This window comes from Petromyzon marinus, chromosome 10, assembly GCF_048934315.1.
Source record: "Petromyzon marinus isolate PM22_M1 ecotype Great Lakes invasive population chromosome 10, UKy_Petmar_22M1.pri1.0, whole genome shotgun sequence".
In the NCBI taxonomy this organism is placed as follows: domain Eukaryota; kingdom Metazoa; phylum Chordata; class Hyperoartia; order Petromyzontiformes; family Petromyzontidae; genus Petromyzon; species Petromyzon marinus.
Genome location: NC_133676.1, coordinates 18,060,974 through 18,079,496, shown reverse-complemented (window position 1 = coordinate 18,079,496; position 18,523 = coordinate 18,060,974). Strand labels below are relative to the sequence as shown.

General features: G+C 45.5%; 1 protein-coding gene across 2 annotated transcripts; it reads right to left on the bottom strand.

Annotated features, from left to right (window-relative positions):
- Positions 1 to 1,688: 1,688 nt before the first annotated feature.
- On the bottom strand, positions 1,689 to 18,501 carry LOC116940793 (microfibrillar-associated protein 2-like). 2 transcript variants are annotated; one of them, XM_032950997.2, is made up of 11 exons: positions 18,347 to 18,501; positions 15,770 to 15,839; positions 13,681 to 13,758; positions 12,851 to 12,889; positions 11,597 to 11,656; positions 10,278 to 10,310; positions 9,457 to 9,489; positions 8,467 to 8,496; positions 7,616 to 7,703; positions 6,633 to 6,706; positions 1,689 to 3,467 (listed from the first exon to the last, which is right to left on the bottom strand). In XM_032950997.2, the coding sequence occupies exons 2-11, from the start codon at positions 15,813 to 15,815 to the stop codon at positions 3,364 to 3,366; spliced, it is 585 nt and encodes a 194-aa protein (XP_032806888.1). In that variant the 5' UTR covers positions 15,816 to 15,839; positions 18,347 to 18,501; the 3' UTR covers positions 1,689 to 3,363. The 2 variants fall into 2 exon arrangements, with proteins under 2 accessions (XP_032806888.1, XP_032806889.1); XM_032950998.2 differs by lacking the exon at positions 18,347 to 18,501 and adding an exon at positions 16,626 to 16,913.
- Between the last annotated feature and the right edge of the window lie 22 nt (positions 18,502 to 18,523).

Here is an 18,523-nt window from a genome sequence, read left to right as displayed (position 1 = left end):
GACTAAAGTTGGCGGCGAGGAACATGGTTGGGGTCTTTGTTAATGATGGGTAGGTGATTGTCGTTGGGAAAAAAAAAACGCGTATGCGGTTTGTATGTCTCTGGATATTTGGTGGCTGAATGTTCTGTTTACGATGCACATCCCGGCGTTCGATTGCCCATCCAGCAGTTTTGCGCACCCATAATGCAAAAACCCGAATCTAACCCCGCGAAACAAAACAGGCCACCGAGTCCTCACGACACAAGCAGGTGGCGGGGCACAGAGCGCGAGCCAGGTGCATCACAGAGCCAACAGCGCTGACCTCTGTGCAGGAGGTGCGCGAATAAACATCAGAGTGGTCCTGATGAGAACGCGACGATGCGAGATGCTGGGCTGTGCGCAACTGACAGGTCAAGTGCATGGCCACTCCGTGTCGCATTGTCCTCACAATTTCATTAAATTTCCGTAACCATACTGCACTATCAACTCGCTTAAACGCAGCTCTTTAAAACTTGACAGATCTCGACATTTGCATTCACGGGCTTATGTAAGGGCTTAGAAATATACACGCTTGAAATATTGCACTTTTTGGAGCTGTTAATGCAGATGTAGAATACAAATGTATACATGAGTGATAAATGCTCAATTATGATACTCTATTCGTAATGTGGGAAATCCAACGCAGACCTGCTTGCTCCCAATGTGAATCTGAAATGTCACTTTGGTGCTGGATCAGCTACAGTGTTTCCGTAAAGAACATACACCTCCAGATCATTTACCTCCCAGCTTTACTTTCGCCTCTGCGATTTGTTAAGATCTCAACTTATTTCTACAACCCATGAAACACACCGAGCAAAAAAAATAAGCATTCCTATTTTTTTAAAGTGGTCAGTCATATGAAATGTCAGTTTAACACGTAGGCTTTCGTGAACAATATAATCCATAATATAGGTTTTTTTGGGTTAGATCGCGTAAATATAAATGTGTCGCATGGTGGCAGATTTAACGACACATTCATATTCTTAGTTCTTTCGGTAAAGTCACGTAGAAGGGAAACATTGAAATAATAAAAATATAAAACAATAAAATTCTCACGATGTTTCGACTGCAACACAAGCAATCATCATCAGGTGTGAAAACCATAGCAAGAAAATTTGAAAAAATGGCGGTTATTTTTAACGTTAGCACCACGGAGAGCGATTTGACAGTTTGTTCAGATGGACGAGTCCATCTATGTTCGGAAAAGAGGAGGGAGGCGAATATAATGGATCTAACCCCCCCAAAAAACCTATATTATATTTAAAATGTAATGCTTTTGATTCAAAGTATATTTTTAGGTTAGGTCACATAGTAATATTGACCTGCGTGTTAAATGTAACGCCTTTATTTGCATTGCACAAGACTCGTTGTGAATAAGGCTACTCCTGTTTAGCACACAACAAGAAACGTCCTTCATAGCCTCGGTGATGATATTTTTGCTTCTGCCCCACTGCTCGGTCACTGAGCAGTGTCTCTCCTGGAGGTTTTGGAAGCCATTGCCCAACCTTCCTCTCTGGTAGTGCTGGAGGCATGACCCTGTTGGGAATACTGGGGGGTAATCTACCTCTGTTAAACTGTATAGCCCTGTTCCCACAGCCCAGTACTAGAGATCCTTGAGCGAACACTTTAATACAACATGTTCACGATGATGGCCATCTCAGACTACAAAGACGTGTTATAGATTTTAATGACAAATCAAGAAAAATGAATGCATGTTTTATGTTGGTAACTTTATTTTTACTTTTATATTAGACAATGGTTATGTTGCCGTCCAACTCTTGGAGTCATTTGAGCTTAAACATTGGTGCTGTTCATAATTTGTTGATATAAATGACCTAATTGTCTTTTCTTAAGATGCAAAGCCAAGTAATATGGTTGATGGATGAAAAATTCCAGGTAATTCACTGCAGAGCAGCTGCAAGTGAACTAAAGCGTCGTGTACAACGTGGAGGCATGAATATTTACTGTAAAATCATTTGAATACGAGGTACCACTCTTCTCGTCGACAGCATTTTTACTGCGCCTGGCTGTGAGCTCCAACCGATTAGTCCTACTCTTAATTTCCCCTGAATTTTGCCAAGTAGGCAACATTTCAAATTGATTTCGAGGCCATCCTCACCGCAAGGAAGATAGCTCCTCATTCATTCCATTAAACTTACTCCGATACGAACATGTGCTTCTGTTCATACGAGTGTTTTTCACCCTGGTCACGGCACGTGAAGGGATCTTGACATGACACACTATATCTGCAATTATCCTTGCCTATGTACGTTGAACTTCTTTCGCACCTTACGTATCCAACCGTGTTAATCAGAGGTGCGGTAGGAAGGACAACTCAACTTACCTCCGTCACCGTATCTAGATTTCATTGCGAATGAGAGTTCCACCGTAATACATCCTACGTGATATCGTGGCCACGTCACAATACCACGACGCAACGGGTGGCAGTGGTTTCCCAGTAAAGCTGCCCTCACGTCTGGCCTGTAGGGGGCGCATCGGTGTGCGTCACTCATGTTTGCAAGAGGTCACGTGGTTGTCAATCACTCAATAAACACCGTCGTTGCTCGAACGAATCTTGCCTAAGTAGACAATGGCCCAGAAAGCATGTTTCAGTGACATTTTAATTATAAGGCAAGGCCGTTTATGGCCATTATCTGTCAGCTCTAATATTGATTACATGTCAGAATGCTTAGAGATTGAGAAAGAGACTGCAGTTCTGCAGTGTCGAGTGCTCTTTTAAACATTCCCATGAATTGAAGTGCAATGCCATCCTAGCCCTTCCACCATCGCTAATCACACCTAACATGGCATTGTTCATGCTACATTGCTGCCTGTTTTCAGCACCTGCACACGTATGTAATTATAAAAGACAGTAACAACGATGTTTTCAAGCTGCCACTGAGACATTAGCTAGGTTCTCATGAACACAAAGAATATGCAGTTTGCGGGATTTTGCAAGCACAGAAAATCGCAGAAACTCTGCAGCATCCACAGGAAAAATACATTTCTAGACACAATTTTAAAAAATACCTCTAATTATCTCCTGATGCTCAATTTGACCTGAAATTAAAACAAGTATATGTAAGATAACATTGATAAACAGTATGTCTATGTTATTATGTATCAATGAATACAAGGAATGTTGGAGGTTATACAATACAAATTCAAGTACAAGTTAAACATAAATGTGAAATCAACATGTCTAGGATTTCAAAGCATGACATAATGTTCGTGTAACTTTATTCATTACATAAGTCACACGCCGGTTGTTGAATGGGCTGCACCAGGCTGGCTTGGCCTCGATGCTTCGGCCCGTGCTGCGGCTGCTCCCTCGTGGCTCTGCAATTAGCAGGAGTGGCAGCTCTTCCCGCACGAACTCGAGATGTCGCCACAGAAGCCGAGGCCGGCGTACAGGCCACAGTGGGAGTACTGGTCTCGGCACAGATTGGCTGTCAACAACAATTACTGCATTGTGAGCCCGCAATACATGTCAACAATTCCAGTACAACTGAGAAAAGCGATCATTGAACTTAAACGATTATAAAAAAAAAATTGCAGGAACTTTATACATACATCTTCTGATGTATCTGAAGCGCTAAAAATGTACGGTTACAATGATGCACAAATCAACAGGGCATTGAATTCCAAAACCAAATAAAATAACACGAGCATTGAAACTGCCCAAGTAATTAAAACAATAAAAATACCTTACATTTCGGGAGTAACTGATAAACTAACCAGATGTTTGGAAAAACAAAACATCCGAGTCAGATTTGGCACAGTACATTAAATACAGAAATTAATATCTTGGACAAAAGATGTATTACCGAAGCTATCAACAGAATGTGTGTACAGGATTAACTGCACGTGTGGCAAATGTTATGTTGGGTAAACAGGACGAATGATCAGCACGAGACAAAAAGAACATCAGAGAAATATTAAATTCTCCCAAATACAACTGTAAGCAGTAGCAGAACACGCGTGCCAACAAGGATACTCAATTGATAATGTTGAAGTTCTGTGCAAAACTAGCTACTACTGGCCAAGACTAATTAGAGAATCTATCGAAATTGAAAGAAATAAAAAATAACTTTAACCGTTCGGATAGCTACCGCTTTAGTGATGCGTTTAAGCGAATCATCAAATAATACATTATTTAAATTCATGCCTATAAAGGGCACCATACTTCCATAGGGATTACCGTTGGTAGGGCTATTTTAATACACACAATGGACAGGAAGGACAAGATCAAAGGGCTCGCATGATGCACATGCATAATGTGCGTTGACTCAATAATCCCCCGCCACTTTGCGCAAGAGCGCAGAAGCGTGGTCACCACATCTACGCCTCTATATAAGGAACGAAACAGGTGGACTTCTCCACAAATCTGGCTATCGCCTGATGAAGCTAGTTGTAATTACTGGTGAAACGTCGTACTCAGATTGTAAATGTTGCGGCTTGGCTCTCCAGCACACCGGTGTGCTGTACTAGTGACGAATTGGCACGTTCTGTTTACGTGACAACCCTTACTAGTTGCCTGTGTCGGGTGGTGGCGGGTTTTAGCGACACATTTATACATTTATGCGATCGAACCCAAAAAACCGTCTATTATGGACATCTTCTGAGTTGCAGTATGTGATTTATAACTTATCTCTGTTTACCGCATGGTGTATCAGTGTAATAGAATGGGCCTGATGGTGGTCTGTTTTACACTGCGTTCAGAGCCAACAAACCTTTGGCTCATCCACACTTGTGTTAACACACAACACTCTTTTTTTTCCACAACACATTCGTACGGCGGTAATAGATAAAAAAATAATGTGGGTCTCGTCAGCAATTTGCGTGGCATTCAAATAAAGCTCACAACAAAACATTTTGCTACGAATTCTACAAAGCAAATTTACTGTTGTACTTTTCATGTTTATAGATATTCTAAGAAACATGCACACGCACAGAGTAACGAGTAATTAGATATCTTAATGCAGGACAGAGGCCTGCTCACGACTGTGCTGGTACGTTAAGTTACTCATGCCAGGTTGGTTTTATCTGCACTTTATTTTTGCATGTGCAATGAACTTGTGGCACCTGAAGAAAATCCATATATACGAGAATACTCATTGCTCCATGTTTTTACATGTGTAGTGGAGTAAAAGATACACATGGGTAAATTGGCCATATACAGTACATACAGACATACAAACAGTGTGGGTCACATAAGGTCGAGCAGGTGGTGAAGTCACGGGGTAGCGTAAACAAACCAAAGTAATTAAGGGAGTCAAGGCACGAGGGCTGTGATTGGTCGAGAGGCTGTTATCGTTAAGTGGCGGCGTCACGAAGTCTGGGCTGTTGGACAGGTGCGAGCTGGCGGGAAAATGCCAGCGAGACACTTGGCAATTAATTAAAGCTGATTGGAAAGGGGATAAAACGCTAGGTGATTTGGACGGAGAGTTGAGTTGTTGTTGGCGAGAGGTGGAGAGAGCAGCGAGAGATGTGAAGAGGAGAGCCGGCAAATGTTAGGGAAGAATAGATTGAGAGCCGAACCCAAAGGACAGTAAATATCGATAGGGAGAGTTAGCGTTAGCAGAGTGGTAGTTACGGGAGAGATAGGTACAGGGAGAGTTAGAGATAGACAAGTCACTGTGTGTGAAGAGATAGACAAGTCACTGTGTGTGCGGAGATAGATAAAGTCACTGCGTGTGAAGAGATAGACGAGTCACTGTGTGCGAGGAGATAGAGAGAGAACCACTGTGTGTGGGAGGAGTGAAGAAGAGACTGTGTGGGAAGACAAGGAGTATGAGCGGACGGTGCTGAGGGGAATTCGAGTGTTCGAGTTGGCGGAGCGCGGAGAGGAGAAATTATATATAGTGTGTGTGTGAAACTATATATAGTGTGTGTGTGTGAAATTGTATATATAGTGTGTGTGTGTGAAATTGTATATATAGTGTGTGTGTGTGAAATTATATATATAGTGTGTGTGTGTGAAATTATATATATAGTGTGTGTGTGTGTGAAATTATATATATAGTGTGTGTGTGTGAAATTATATATAGTGTGTGTGTGAAATTATATATAGTGTGTGTGTGTGAAATTATATATAGTGTGTGTGTGTGAAACTATATAGTGTGTGTGTGTGCGGAACGATGGAAATAAAAGTGACGGTGGAAGAAAGGCGGTTGTCGTCCGAGTGAATTCACGGCACTACACAAGTATACACGGCTAATATGTGTGACACCTGCTTTTTGTACTTTCCGCTATAGCGGGGCCTCCTGCGGTCATCTTGCTGTCGTAACTTGCTCGAACCAGTCGTTCACTATGGTACTTCCTGCATGATTAAACCAACCACCAAAGTAGCTCGGAGGCAATTCACAACTACAGGTGTGTGCAACCACGTGGGCAAGGTTCGGTTGCCACGTCAACTTCACCTCGACGCATTTCAATTTATCTACAAAAACAACCCCATGAGGTGACGTGCGTGGTCACCACGTTACCAGCTGAGCAAGAGGCGCCGAGGCGGTGTGAAGGCTGCAGAGTTGAATTTACGATTAATTAAGCGCTTTTTCATCTCACTGCATGTTGTTGTGGTGCTGCGTGTTTTTGTTTTGGGGCCACACTACCTTTGGCAAGCTGGTCTTGTTCACACACGGTGCGCACACAAAGTTCTTTGTTCATAACATAAACACGAACGCCCCTAAAATGTAAAGAAAATCACAGAGCAATGAATAACAGCATGGACGATGTTTGGAATCTCACAATAAAGGATTAAGAACAACATATATATGTTAAAATAAACAATTAAACACAATAATCAATATCAACTAGGTACAAATAGTTCTTAAAAAACTCAGTATTACCTCGACAAAACAGTGGCATTAGAGAATAAGTATGCAATGACATTACAAAGACTCAAAGGACATAGAGGTGGAGGCTGAACCATCTGTGCCTGGCTCTAGACTCCTATTATGCTTTGCTTGGCCTTGTAGCTTTTTGTGTACTGTAATCGATTGTTTTTCATCTGTGGGCTTAATTACAGAGTTGGAGAGTGCAGTCAACTTGAAGCAAATTCGCAGTGGCAACGATCAGCACTTTGTCAGATTCCATAACAAAAAAAAATCTAAAATAGCAATAACATTTTACATTCCTTTTGCATATTAAATTGAATATCATGTTGGACTTACAACTTGAATTGGTATCGGTGTACAAAGATGAAAAAAATGCACTGCCATCATTGACAATGCCTGACAACTGAAATATGCATTCTTCCATAGGAGAGCAGAGCATGGTGGATTTCCAGGCAATTACAAGGGCTCTAGGCAAGATATCCCTCTGGGGCACATAACTTAAGTGCAGATTTGTAGGAGGTTAAACGCAATTGTCACCTGGATTAACTGCCACCTGCCACAGAAATGTGGAATTTACACTTCTGGTTTATAGTTGCCAAGGAAGGCGGGTACCGTCCCATGCCCGTTCGAGCGGGCAGATCTCTCGCTCGGGCTGCGAGCACCGCACAGGGCACGCAGGTGCGTCCGATGCTTCGAACGCACCTGGGTGCAGGAAACGATCTATGATGGCACGGGGCGGAGGAGGGCAGTGGCGGCACCTGTAGAAGCAGCGCGTGTGGAGACACTCGCGGCATGGCTTCTGCACCGAGTAGAGCCGCGTGCACACGTACTGCTCCTCGCGGCAGCCTGCACACGCACAAAGACCACCCGTGTAGCCTTAACGGCCTGTTGGGGCAAGTGCTGTTAGCGAGAAGTACCTATGAAGGCCGGCACGGCACACGAGGGGGCGGGTGGCCAGCACCACGCTCGGCCGCCTTTGTCTCCCCAGTGGCCATGTTTACACACTGTACCAGATACTTATTTGAGGCTGAGTCAATCTAGGGGAGGCCCAGGATTGGTTTAAATAATTTTCACTGATGTTGGCCGTGGGCGGGAATCAAACTCATGTGACCTTGTTCGTAGTGCAGTGTGCTAACCGATACATACGTGCACACACACACACACGTGTGTCGAGTATTCGTGAAGGTCAACTTTACACGCCATATGCCCGTGACATGGTAGACACCCTCGATTCCTCCTAGCCAATGGCCTGCCTGCTGTGGGGACGTTAGGCCACAGAGAACCCAGTCTTTTATTGTGCAGAATCTGTTTATGAATTTATTTCCCTTATTAGATGGTGTAAGGCCTATACTGTCATTGGCAAAGACAAAGACTGAAATGCAATGTGTATGGGAATTGCACGACGATTATAGTTTAACCCCCGCTGCACTTTACCGTAACCCACATTGACGGGGATTGGACCCTGCCCTGAGAAAATGAGGTTCATTCCAACTTCACTTTAGTGTAGGGGTATTCAACTCTATTTGAATGTACATCATTTCCTTGAAACGTCAATGCATTGCAATAGATACACAAACTAGGATCAAAACGGCGTTTCACACCGGCTTACCTCCGAGACCCGGTTCAGTGGGCTCTGGCTCTGGAACATTCGAGGCACAACAACAGGACACTTCAATTAGGAGTCTGCACTTTTAAATCTAGATTGAATACTCATTTCTTTAGAACTGCTGTTTGTGTTTAGTTTGTTGTCCTTTCCCTACATCTCCAATTAGCACGGTTGGCTATGCACGGTGCGAAAAATGTTCAACATACATAAACAGATATTATACACGAGCGAACAGTCAACGCGTCTCATCACAATGCTTTTCCATGCTGCCTGTCACAAGAGGTTTTCAGTCACAATTCAGCAGTTGGAATCACGCGCTGAACGTGCAGCATCTCACTATCCGCTGCAAAGGAGCCAATTGGAAAGAATAACAGCTGAGAAAGCGCTCGCTTCATCATTCATTGGGTGCCGCCGAGTACTGAGGGTGTTGACCTCCGCTGACCCAGCCTTTGATTCACTAATTCACTCTCGTTCGCCTTCACAAGAGACCGCTGACGCCGATATATTGTTAGCACTACTCTTGAAGTTGCGTGAATGGGTGTGGTGCTGAGGGCATCACCGCTTTACTGACACTCCAACCCTGTTGTGCTGATGGTCTATGGTTGCTTCGAGTTCTGAAATAAATCCTCCAAACTGTGGGAAATGCCCGTGTCTAAAATGCCAACTTCAGTTGTATTTAGCACCCCTTATAACTTCCGAAATGTACTCTTAGGTTATTTCGGTAAAGTCTCGTAGATAGGAAAATAAATACGTAATAGATCACGACGTTTCGATCGCAACAACAAGTGATCGCCCTTGTATCGACACAGCTGGGCCACAAAGAAGAAACTCCATCCACTATCACACAGAACACGTGATGCCACCCTAACCGTTCAGACAGAAGTTGTGTGAACATAACTCCTGTCGACAAACACTTAAATCAACTAAACACAGCTATTGTGAAGAGTCTCAGTCACCACCGTCTACATGACATAGAAACAAGCATTGCATTACCAACTGGTTTGACAGGCTCCACAGGTCTTGGGCCTGTAACACAGAAACAAACATTCAGATTTTACCTCCTGGAACTGTTGCGGCTAGGGCTGTTGTCGGACACTTCTATGGCAAACACCACCTGGTCTCTCCAGTGCTTGTATTAGAACGCTGCATAATATGGTTAACAGATGTCAGACATTTAAACATCTGTTAGGCATATTAATGTTACCTTTGCTGAACAACAGCAGTAGTTTAGTAAAACCAAATGATAATTAAAAAAAAATACTGCACATCTAATATGCAATAGAAATATCAATTATGTTGATTGAATCATGTAAAACATTACGATGAAGCCATGGGCACAGAGGCTTTCCTATTTTGTTCCTGAATCAGTTGTTTGGGGAGGATTTCGCACGGCCTCATCAGCAAGCGGTGGCCCTGCTGATCTCACCGTGGCCAATCTCTCTCAGATGTTGTCTAAGGGCCGTTTCGCAATCGCCTGGTGCCGCTACTATTTCATTCATAATAGTGTGCTCAACTTTATTTTAGTCCAGCACTGCATACTGCACGGGTTTTGATCGACCGAACCTTGCTGAGAATACACCCAGGGTTTGGTCTGTGAGAAAGGTGGCAGCTCTACCCCATGTCTGTTGACCGTTGGTTACATTAAGCGGAAAGCAAGCGTTTGATAGCGCACTGGAAGAGGCTCTTTTAGATGTTCCACCAGCGGGAAGGTCGGAGCCATTGACGCACGGAACGTGTGCGTTTCCGCTCGTACGGATGCACAATTACATTTCAAAGCCGTGGTGAAATTATTTGACGGCAGTGCGAGCTCTCACCATAGACTTGCAATGAATCCGTCGGTGTGACATCTGTCAGGGTGAAAAATGTACAGATTTAACATTTCTAAATTCAGTCAAGATCCATAATATATACTGCACCGCACCGTACATTCATCAAGATCTATTCGTAACTTTAAGAAATAATGTCGCTATTTTGTGCAGCGTTGACAGGAAAAGTGCATCACGAGAAGGAATATGACGGCCGATGGTCGAGGCTGATGATGGAGTGGCAAATGTAGAATGCAACAACAAAGACAAAGATCCCCCGTATCGCCTTATCAGACTGTTGGGGCAAGTGCTGTTAGTGAGTAGCACCAATGAAGGCCGGTACGGTACACGAGGGAGTAGGTGGCCAGCAACATGCCCGACCATCTTTGTCTTCCGAGTGACGATGTTTACGCATCGTACCAGGTACTCATTTGAAGCCGAGTCGACTTAGGGGAGGCCCAGGATCGGTTCAGAAAATCGTCACTGGTGATGGCCGTGAGCGGGTATGGAACTCGGGTCGCTAGGTTAGTAGCGAAGCACGCTAACTGCACATGGGAGGAAGCCCACCACAGAGAGGAAGTGTGACGTTGTGTGCAGGTGCTAGGTGAGAGATGGTGATGGCTTTGAGAAGACACCATGAGCAGTGGTTCGGTCATGGACGATGATGAAGATGATGATGGTGATGAAAATCGTTTCGTGTAACATTCAGACTGCAGGAAAAGAAGTTGACAGCGATACTGACTCGGTGCCCACGTGACCACGAACAGGTCGGTGAGTAAAGTGGTAATGTTCATAAACAATATAAATATGTAAATGTAGGTAGGTAAACAATAACAATGTTTTAGAGTTTAATTCACATATTTATGACATTATGTGTTTACATTATTCGTGTTTTTTGTTGTTATCTGGGCCATCCCACCCCCACCCCCCCCCCCCCCCCCCCCCGTTATCCAAGACAATTTATAGTGGTCTGTACATACATCGATAATAATACTCAGGGTATCATTAAATTCGACATCTGTGAAAAAGAGCTTTGCAGGCCATTACTTCTTCTCATCTATTTTATTCACCTCATCACCATTAAATTAATCTGTAGTGCTATTGTTCATTATCCGTCAAGGCGCCTTCGCCAAGGCCTTGGTCAAGTTGCTACATCAATGACGTTAAGATGATAAGATAGCTCATCCCATTTCTCTAGGATAAATAGAGATTATGATACATATTTTGAAATGCTAGCCGTCTGAGTTGCCAGCCACCATGCTCACGAGTGATAGTTTTCATCAAAGGAGATGTTTGTGTTTAAAGAGCCCTACGTTCGTCCTCCTTACCTTGACCAGCCGGGAGTATCACAACAGGTGGTTCAGCTGGAGAGGGAGTCTGATAGCCTTCTGTAAATGCACGTGTGTCCACGTAACAAGTTTTTGATTATTCCAGCTTTAAGTTAATGGAAAAAATATGAAACATAGGGTTTGTAAACCCCCTGAGCCTTCCAGCTAAGCCTTGGCACTCTGCCCTCTAAACTGTCTGCCAGCTGCACTGCTGTGACTGGCAATGCGTTGCATGTTTGACTTCTTGTTTTGTTTAGAATATTTCTGAGCGCGTTTATGCCTTCGAATTGCTCTACAACTTAAAATGGCCAAAATACAACATTTTAAAACAGAAAATCTATGTTTACATTGAACTTTGCTCCATGTCCTACTTTCGACCGTACACCAGGTTGTCACGCAGTGTCATCATGTAATGTTTTGGAAATTTTACTTTTCATGACCGAAGTAAAAAAAGAAACCCCACATATTTCTATTCTTTTTGTTAAGTTATTTTAACACTTGTCTAAGAACATAAACTCCGCGCACGAGAGAACCTGGTCCCAACAAAAGTGCCTGCCTGCAATGGAGCCCTGGGTGCCGGTCGTGCGAAGCGCCCCGACACTGGCGCTAGCCGTCTTACGTGACCAACAAGACCAAACGCAAAACGCCGACATGTCAACCCAACACACTGAGGCCTAAAGATAAACAATACACCGATGGCTTCCCGCTCATCGTGCTGGTGAAACTTTAAATCGCATTTTGGGAGTCCCAAATTGAAGTGTGGAAGCAGTACATCTGCACAGGATCTCTCAAACTTCAACGCAGACCCTTCATCCCCTGTTGCTTCCCCGAGCGTCTGTCGGTTCCCTTCCTCTCTACTGCATACTTGGGGCCCTAGAGTACCTACACCTGCGTTCGAGCCCCAGTGTATTTGCCAAACCTCTGTTATTGTTATTATTCTACCACCTCGCGCAACATGGGCACAAAGCATACCAAGGTTTTTGCTGCTATTCGCTTGAGTCGGACCCCACGTGTGAAATGTCAACTTATTTGTGTCATGCACAACATTATTTAGGGAATGTCCTAAAACATGAATACGCGGTTAAATTTTGATTTAAAGCTTTCGTGACTGTAGGGATTCATATTCCTGGTTCTTTTGGTAAAGTCACGTAGAAGGGAAACAATCAAATAATAAAAATATAAAACAATTATTTTATTGTTTCCCTTCTACGTGACTTTACCGAAAGAACCAAGAATATGAATAAGCGGTGTTACCTGGATATTCGTAGTCATAGTATGCGCCTCCTTGCCCAGCTGTTGACAAAATACAAACAGAAACCGTTATAGCTGTGAGGCAGCATTGCCACGATAACACATCACACACACACACATGACACACACACATCACACACACATCACACACACACATCACACACACACACATCACACACACATCACACACACACATCACACACACATCACACACACACATCACACACACATCACACACACTTGCATACAGTGTCAGTTCCAAAACGAAACTAAATTATTTGTATTATACCAGTTAAAGTCCCTGAGCTATATAGCTCGTTTTCAGATGTGACCTGGCCACAAATGATAATGAAGTGGCTTATCATGTGGACATTTCTAGCAGCCAAATACTCTAAATGCATGTTTATAGATGTGGAGGCAAAAAACCGGAGGACCTGGTGAAAAATCCACTCGATCACGGGGAGAACACGCACACTACAAATATACAGCAGGCGTCAGGGTTGGGATCGAACCCGCTGCAGTACTTCCTGTAGGATTGTACAGTGCAAATGTGACTAAAATTAGCATCGGTTTATTTATATATGTATTCCCTGCAATGTATATAGCAGTAATTTCTCCCTTAAAGCAATTCTACTTAACGCGGCACTTTTTCGAAACACGTCTTCCGCATCCAACGAGGAATGACTGCCGTACGATATGTACAATATACCGTTTGTACTGCACGCACAGTACCATGCGCACGAAGCGCATATGTTTAGATTTGTGTATCATCGACGCCGAGAGGTCAGAGGCCTCCTGAGCGGTGACGGCGCTGCACTTGTGGGATCACTCACGTGGCGTGTCGAACGGTGGGAAGACGTTGCCATTCCGGTCTCCCTCCCCGTACTGCGGATATTGCGCTGCGCACAGACCTACGCGTGACATCAGGACGGAGACATCGAAAGGCGAGTTAATTTCCCAGCAGCGTGTGCTCCGCGGGTTGCTGGTAACTTCTAGGAGTCGCGTCAGATGATAAGCGCAGCTGGCTGCGGTCCCGGTCGTTAACCCGAGTGTCAATCCCGGTCGTTAACCCGAGTGTCTATCCCGGTCGTTAACCCGAGTGTCTATCCCGGTCGTTAACCCGAGTGTCTATCCCGGTCGTTAATCCGAGTGTCAATCCTGGTCGTTAACCCGAGTGTCTATCCCGGTCGTTAACCCGAGTGTCAATCCCGGTCGTTAACCCAAGTGTCAATCCCGGTCGTTAACCCGAGTGTCAATCCCGGTCGTTAACCCGAGTGTCAATCCCGGTCGTTAACCCGAGTGTCAATCCCGGTTGTTAACCCGAGTGTCAATCCCGGTCGTTAACCCGAGTGTCTATCCCGGTCGTTAAGCCGAGTGTCTATCCCGGTCGTTAACCCGAGTGTCAATCCCGGTTGTTAACCCGAGTGTCTATCCCGGTCGTTAACCCGAGTGTCTATCCCGGTCGTTAATCCGAGTGTCAATCCCGGTCGTTAACCCGAGTGTCAATCCCAGTCGTTAACCCGAGTGTCTATCCCGGTCGTTAACCCGAGTGTCAATCCCGGTCGTTAACCCGAGTGTCAATCCCGGTCGTTAACCCGAGTGTCAATCCCGGTTGTTAACCCGAGTGTCAATCCCGGTCGTTAACCCGAGTGTCTATCCCGGTCGTTAACCCGAGTGTCTATCCCGGTCGTTAACCCGAGTGTCAATCCCGCTCGTTAACCCTAGTGTCTATCCCGGTCGTTAACCCGAGTGTCAATCCCGGTCGTTAACCCGAGTGTCAATCCCGGTCGTTAACCCGAGTGTCTATCCCGGTCGTTAACCCGAGTGTCTATCCCGGTCGCTAACCCGAGTGTCAATCCCGGTCGCTAACCCGAGTGTCTATCCCGGTCGTTAACCCGAGTGTCAATCCCGGTCGTTAACCCGAGTGTCAATCCCGGTCGTTAACCCAAGTGTCAATCCCGGTTGTTAACCCGAGTGTCAATCCCGGTCGTTAACCCGAGTGTCTATCCCGGTCGTTAACCCAAGTGTCAATCCCGCTCGTTAACCCGAGTGTCTATCCCGGTCGTTAACACAAGTGTCAATCCCGGTTGTTAACCCGAGTGTCAATCCCGGTCGTTAACACAAGTGTCAATCCCGGTCGTTAACCCGAGTGTCAATCCCGGTTGTTAACCCGAGTGTCAATCCCGGTCGTTAACCCGAGTGTCTATCCCGGTCGTTAACCCGAGTGTCAATCCCGCTCGTTAACCCAAGTGTCTATCCCGGTTGTTAACCCGAGTGTCAATCCCGGTCGTTAACCCAAGTGTCTATCCCGCTCGTTAACCCGAGTGTCAATCCCGGTCGTTAACCCGAGTGTCAATCCCGGTTGTTAACCCGAGTGTCTATCCCGGTCGTTAACCCGAGTGTCTATCCCGGTCGATTGGAAAAAGGTGCAAAAAGTAATGCTGCCATGGCGTGAAATATTCTGGGAAATTACACGTGACCTCACTGTTGACAGGTATTGCTTTTACATCTGTTAGACCAGCAATACTTGTTTAGGCCTGACTCCTAATGAGACCTCACATAATCTATTGTATTTAGAGTCATAGATGTAGAAGTTGACTTATGTATTGTATTACCCAGAATATTCCACAATATGGCTCAATTTTTCGTTAAGTTGCATAAAATGGAGCCTTTTCTGCTGTTGTTAGCAGAATTAGAACTGTTAAAAATGTATTGATTCATCAACTAATTAGTTGATTAGTCGCGTGTCATGCAGAATTGGATCATTAGTCGTGGTCTGTGTGTAATTGGGTCCCGTGACCTCTGCGGCTACTAAAGTTTGTACCTGCGCTGTCACGGCGGGTGACACGCTAATGCTGACACACTGTGGTGTCATTCCAAACTCAGGTAAATGTTGATAATTTCTTGAGGAAACCGACTTACCGACAAGAGCAACAAGTAGCAGCAGCGTTATCTTAACGTTGGCCATTCTTCACAGTGTGCGATACGTAACCTAGAGAGAGAATGGCACAAAACCAGAGTTATGGTGAACGCTCCGGACTGTCCAGAGGGCACGGCTCCCAACTCAATCTTCACACTTTACGATTGCATTAATATAGTTTATCCAAAGTCCAGACAAACGTTCTTGCACAAACCTTAGTACAGACCATGGGCCAATGTTCGAGGGATTACAAAATGTTGGTCCATTTTGAACTGCAGGAGACAGATGGCAATTTTAATATTAATAAGGTTAGCGAGCACTCTCAATCTACTACGGACTAATTTGTGAGTTAACATAATAGACGGCTCCTGCCAATATTTGGCACGTGTTATACTGACACAGTGCACACAGTATGAAGAGGCAGACTAAGTGGGATGTTGGAGAGGTCGATGCTCCAGAATGTTGTGAAGGTGCCGATTTGGGTTTGAGTTCCTCCCTCACACTTGAGCCAAAGACCGTAACTAGAGTTACGGCTGGAGCTTCTCAACAAAGTTATACGACATGATCACGCTTGTAGGCGAGACTATTGTAGGGATTTGAGACGCTTGGAACATTAGCAATAACGGGGTAAACACACATGAGGAGATGGTGCCCTGCCTCTTATTTCATTCCTAGTCCTAAAATCCAAGTCAAAAAGGAAGCCTGGGTCACCAGAGTGTTTGTCCTTTAGTTCTGTATGACCGCTAAAACCACCAAAACCTCAACCATGTGGGCGCTGAGGCTAGGCACGGGTTTTACTGCAGTTCCATCACCAGCGGAGCAATTTAGCAGTGGGGTGGTGTGTGCTAACACGCGTACCTCACAACAACAAGCGCATCGGTTTGATTTCCGACACGGGCGACTTTCTGCTCAGAGTCTGTATATTCTCCCCCTGCTGTCAGTGGACTTCCTCCGTTTTCCAGTTTCCTCCCATAGCTTGAAAAAAACGCCATACATATGTAACTGGTGTTGGTCAAAAACTTCCAGATTGTGAATTTCCTTTAGGCAAATTTCTCAAAGGGAATCTCGCGGAGGGACATCGCGATGCCCCTAATGCGAACACTTGGCGGGACCCTTCTCCCTCAAAGAGTTGTGAGATGCAGCGAGGCTTCCACGAGTGAGAGTCATCAACAAGCGTGGTTGTTTAAACAAATAAATCCACGTCGTCAGTCAGCGCCGTGCCTCACGGCTCGCTGGGCGCTGGGTCTGGTTTCGCTCTCGTGCTGGAATGTTAATCGCTACCCCAGCGAGTGCGACCATAATTCGCTGCAGATTTTTTTGTTCAAGTGGCAAACGTTTCATGTCGGCTTTAAACGCGCCCTCTCTCACACACACACAACGTGTACTTAAGAAAGCAAGCTGGCTTCGTTTCGTCTTGTGGCGAAAACTCTTGGTATCGTTTGGGTTCTTCCAACATTTCAAGTCTCAACATTCGCGACCACTGTATAACGCGCTGTGTGGCATGAAGAGGCGACGTGTGGGGCTGTTTATGGCAGACGGGCACGGCTACAAGTCCTGTGTCGTGAACCACGGGGCCGCGACTCAGAACGCGATCTCTGTCGAAAAGAAGCCTCGTGCTGCATCTACGTTCGACTCACAACACGAATCGATAAACCACGCGGTCCAGCAATGCTCTCGGAAAATACCCGCGTTTTCATTACAAGTCTCGATTTCAAAATACTATAATAATTTAAATCGAGTATTTCCACCTCCCCCCCCCCCCCAAATAATCGGTAACCACGGGAGCGCAACGCTGTAACCGGTTTGCTGCTGAACATTTCGAAATTCGCAGTCAATTCGAAGTGCCTCGCAACATTGTGTACCCTTAGCAGTGCGACACGCAGGAAGCAGCCAAAGCGGGGCGGTGATGGCGACCGCTCTGGAACCCCCCAGTGGACGCCCTTCCGCCAGCAGTGCCGCGAGCAGGCAGAGGCACTTGCAGGGCTGCCCCTTTACCACTTCACGAGCAACGCGAGCGCAAATGTACCACGCGGTGACTTAGGCCGCCGTGCCGTTTGCACATTCTCGCGTAACAAATCGGTGCAGTGATCTTTTTTTAAAACTAAAAATCCCAATGAAAACGATGGGCGGTTCCTGAAGTTTAAGACCGGTAATCGACTCTGAAAACTGTTATTGAATAATCGATCATCGTTCAACAATCAGAGCATAAAGACCAAACATCCCACCTCCTTGCTTTGACATTCCTCTTCTAAGACCCCGGTAGAATCATTAACCGCATCAAAACATCAACAGGCCGATTCGCAAATCTCCTTCATGAGTGGAAAATGTAAGACCCACGACTGTGGCCATGCAACCCAAACTCTGGACCCAAACAGTAAAAACCATAATAAAGGTTTTTGGTTTAGATCGCGTTATTTATAAACGTGTCGTAAAAAGCACTGCGCCCCTTCGACGGAGCAGGCACAGCAAAACGACACGAACTCTCTTCTGAAGCCCGCTCAGACCTCGCGACATTGGCGGTTAGCTCCGAGACGTCTTGCCGTGACACGCGAGACGTGAGAAGAAGAGCCGCGTCTCACCTTGACGAGAGACAGCAGCAGCAGCAGCACCTTTGTTGAAGCGGCGCCGCTCTGAGGGGGGAGCTGTAAAGCCGCGTTGGCTCACTCCGCATGGGGGGGGTGGTGGTGGATCTGCACCCCCCTCCCTGCCCCCCCCCCCCCCCCGCTGGGCTCTGCTGCCTCCTCGTGCAGGGCACG

Bases quoted from the DNA above. Each gene is read 5' to 3' on its own strand.
- LOC116940793 (XM_032950997.2), bottom strand. From the start codon at position 15,815: ATGGCCAACGTTAAGATAACGCTGCTGCTACTTGTTGCTCTTGTCG. The intron at 9,490-10,277 runs GTGAGAGCTCGC...TCTGTGTTACAG, and splicing joins GGATTCATTGCAAGTCTATG to GCCCAAGACCTGTGGAGCCT. The intron at 3,468-6,632 runs GTAGTGTGGCCC...TGTTGTTGACAG, and splicing joins ACAAGACCAGCTTGCCAAAG to CCAATCTGTGCCGAGACCAG.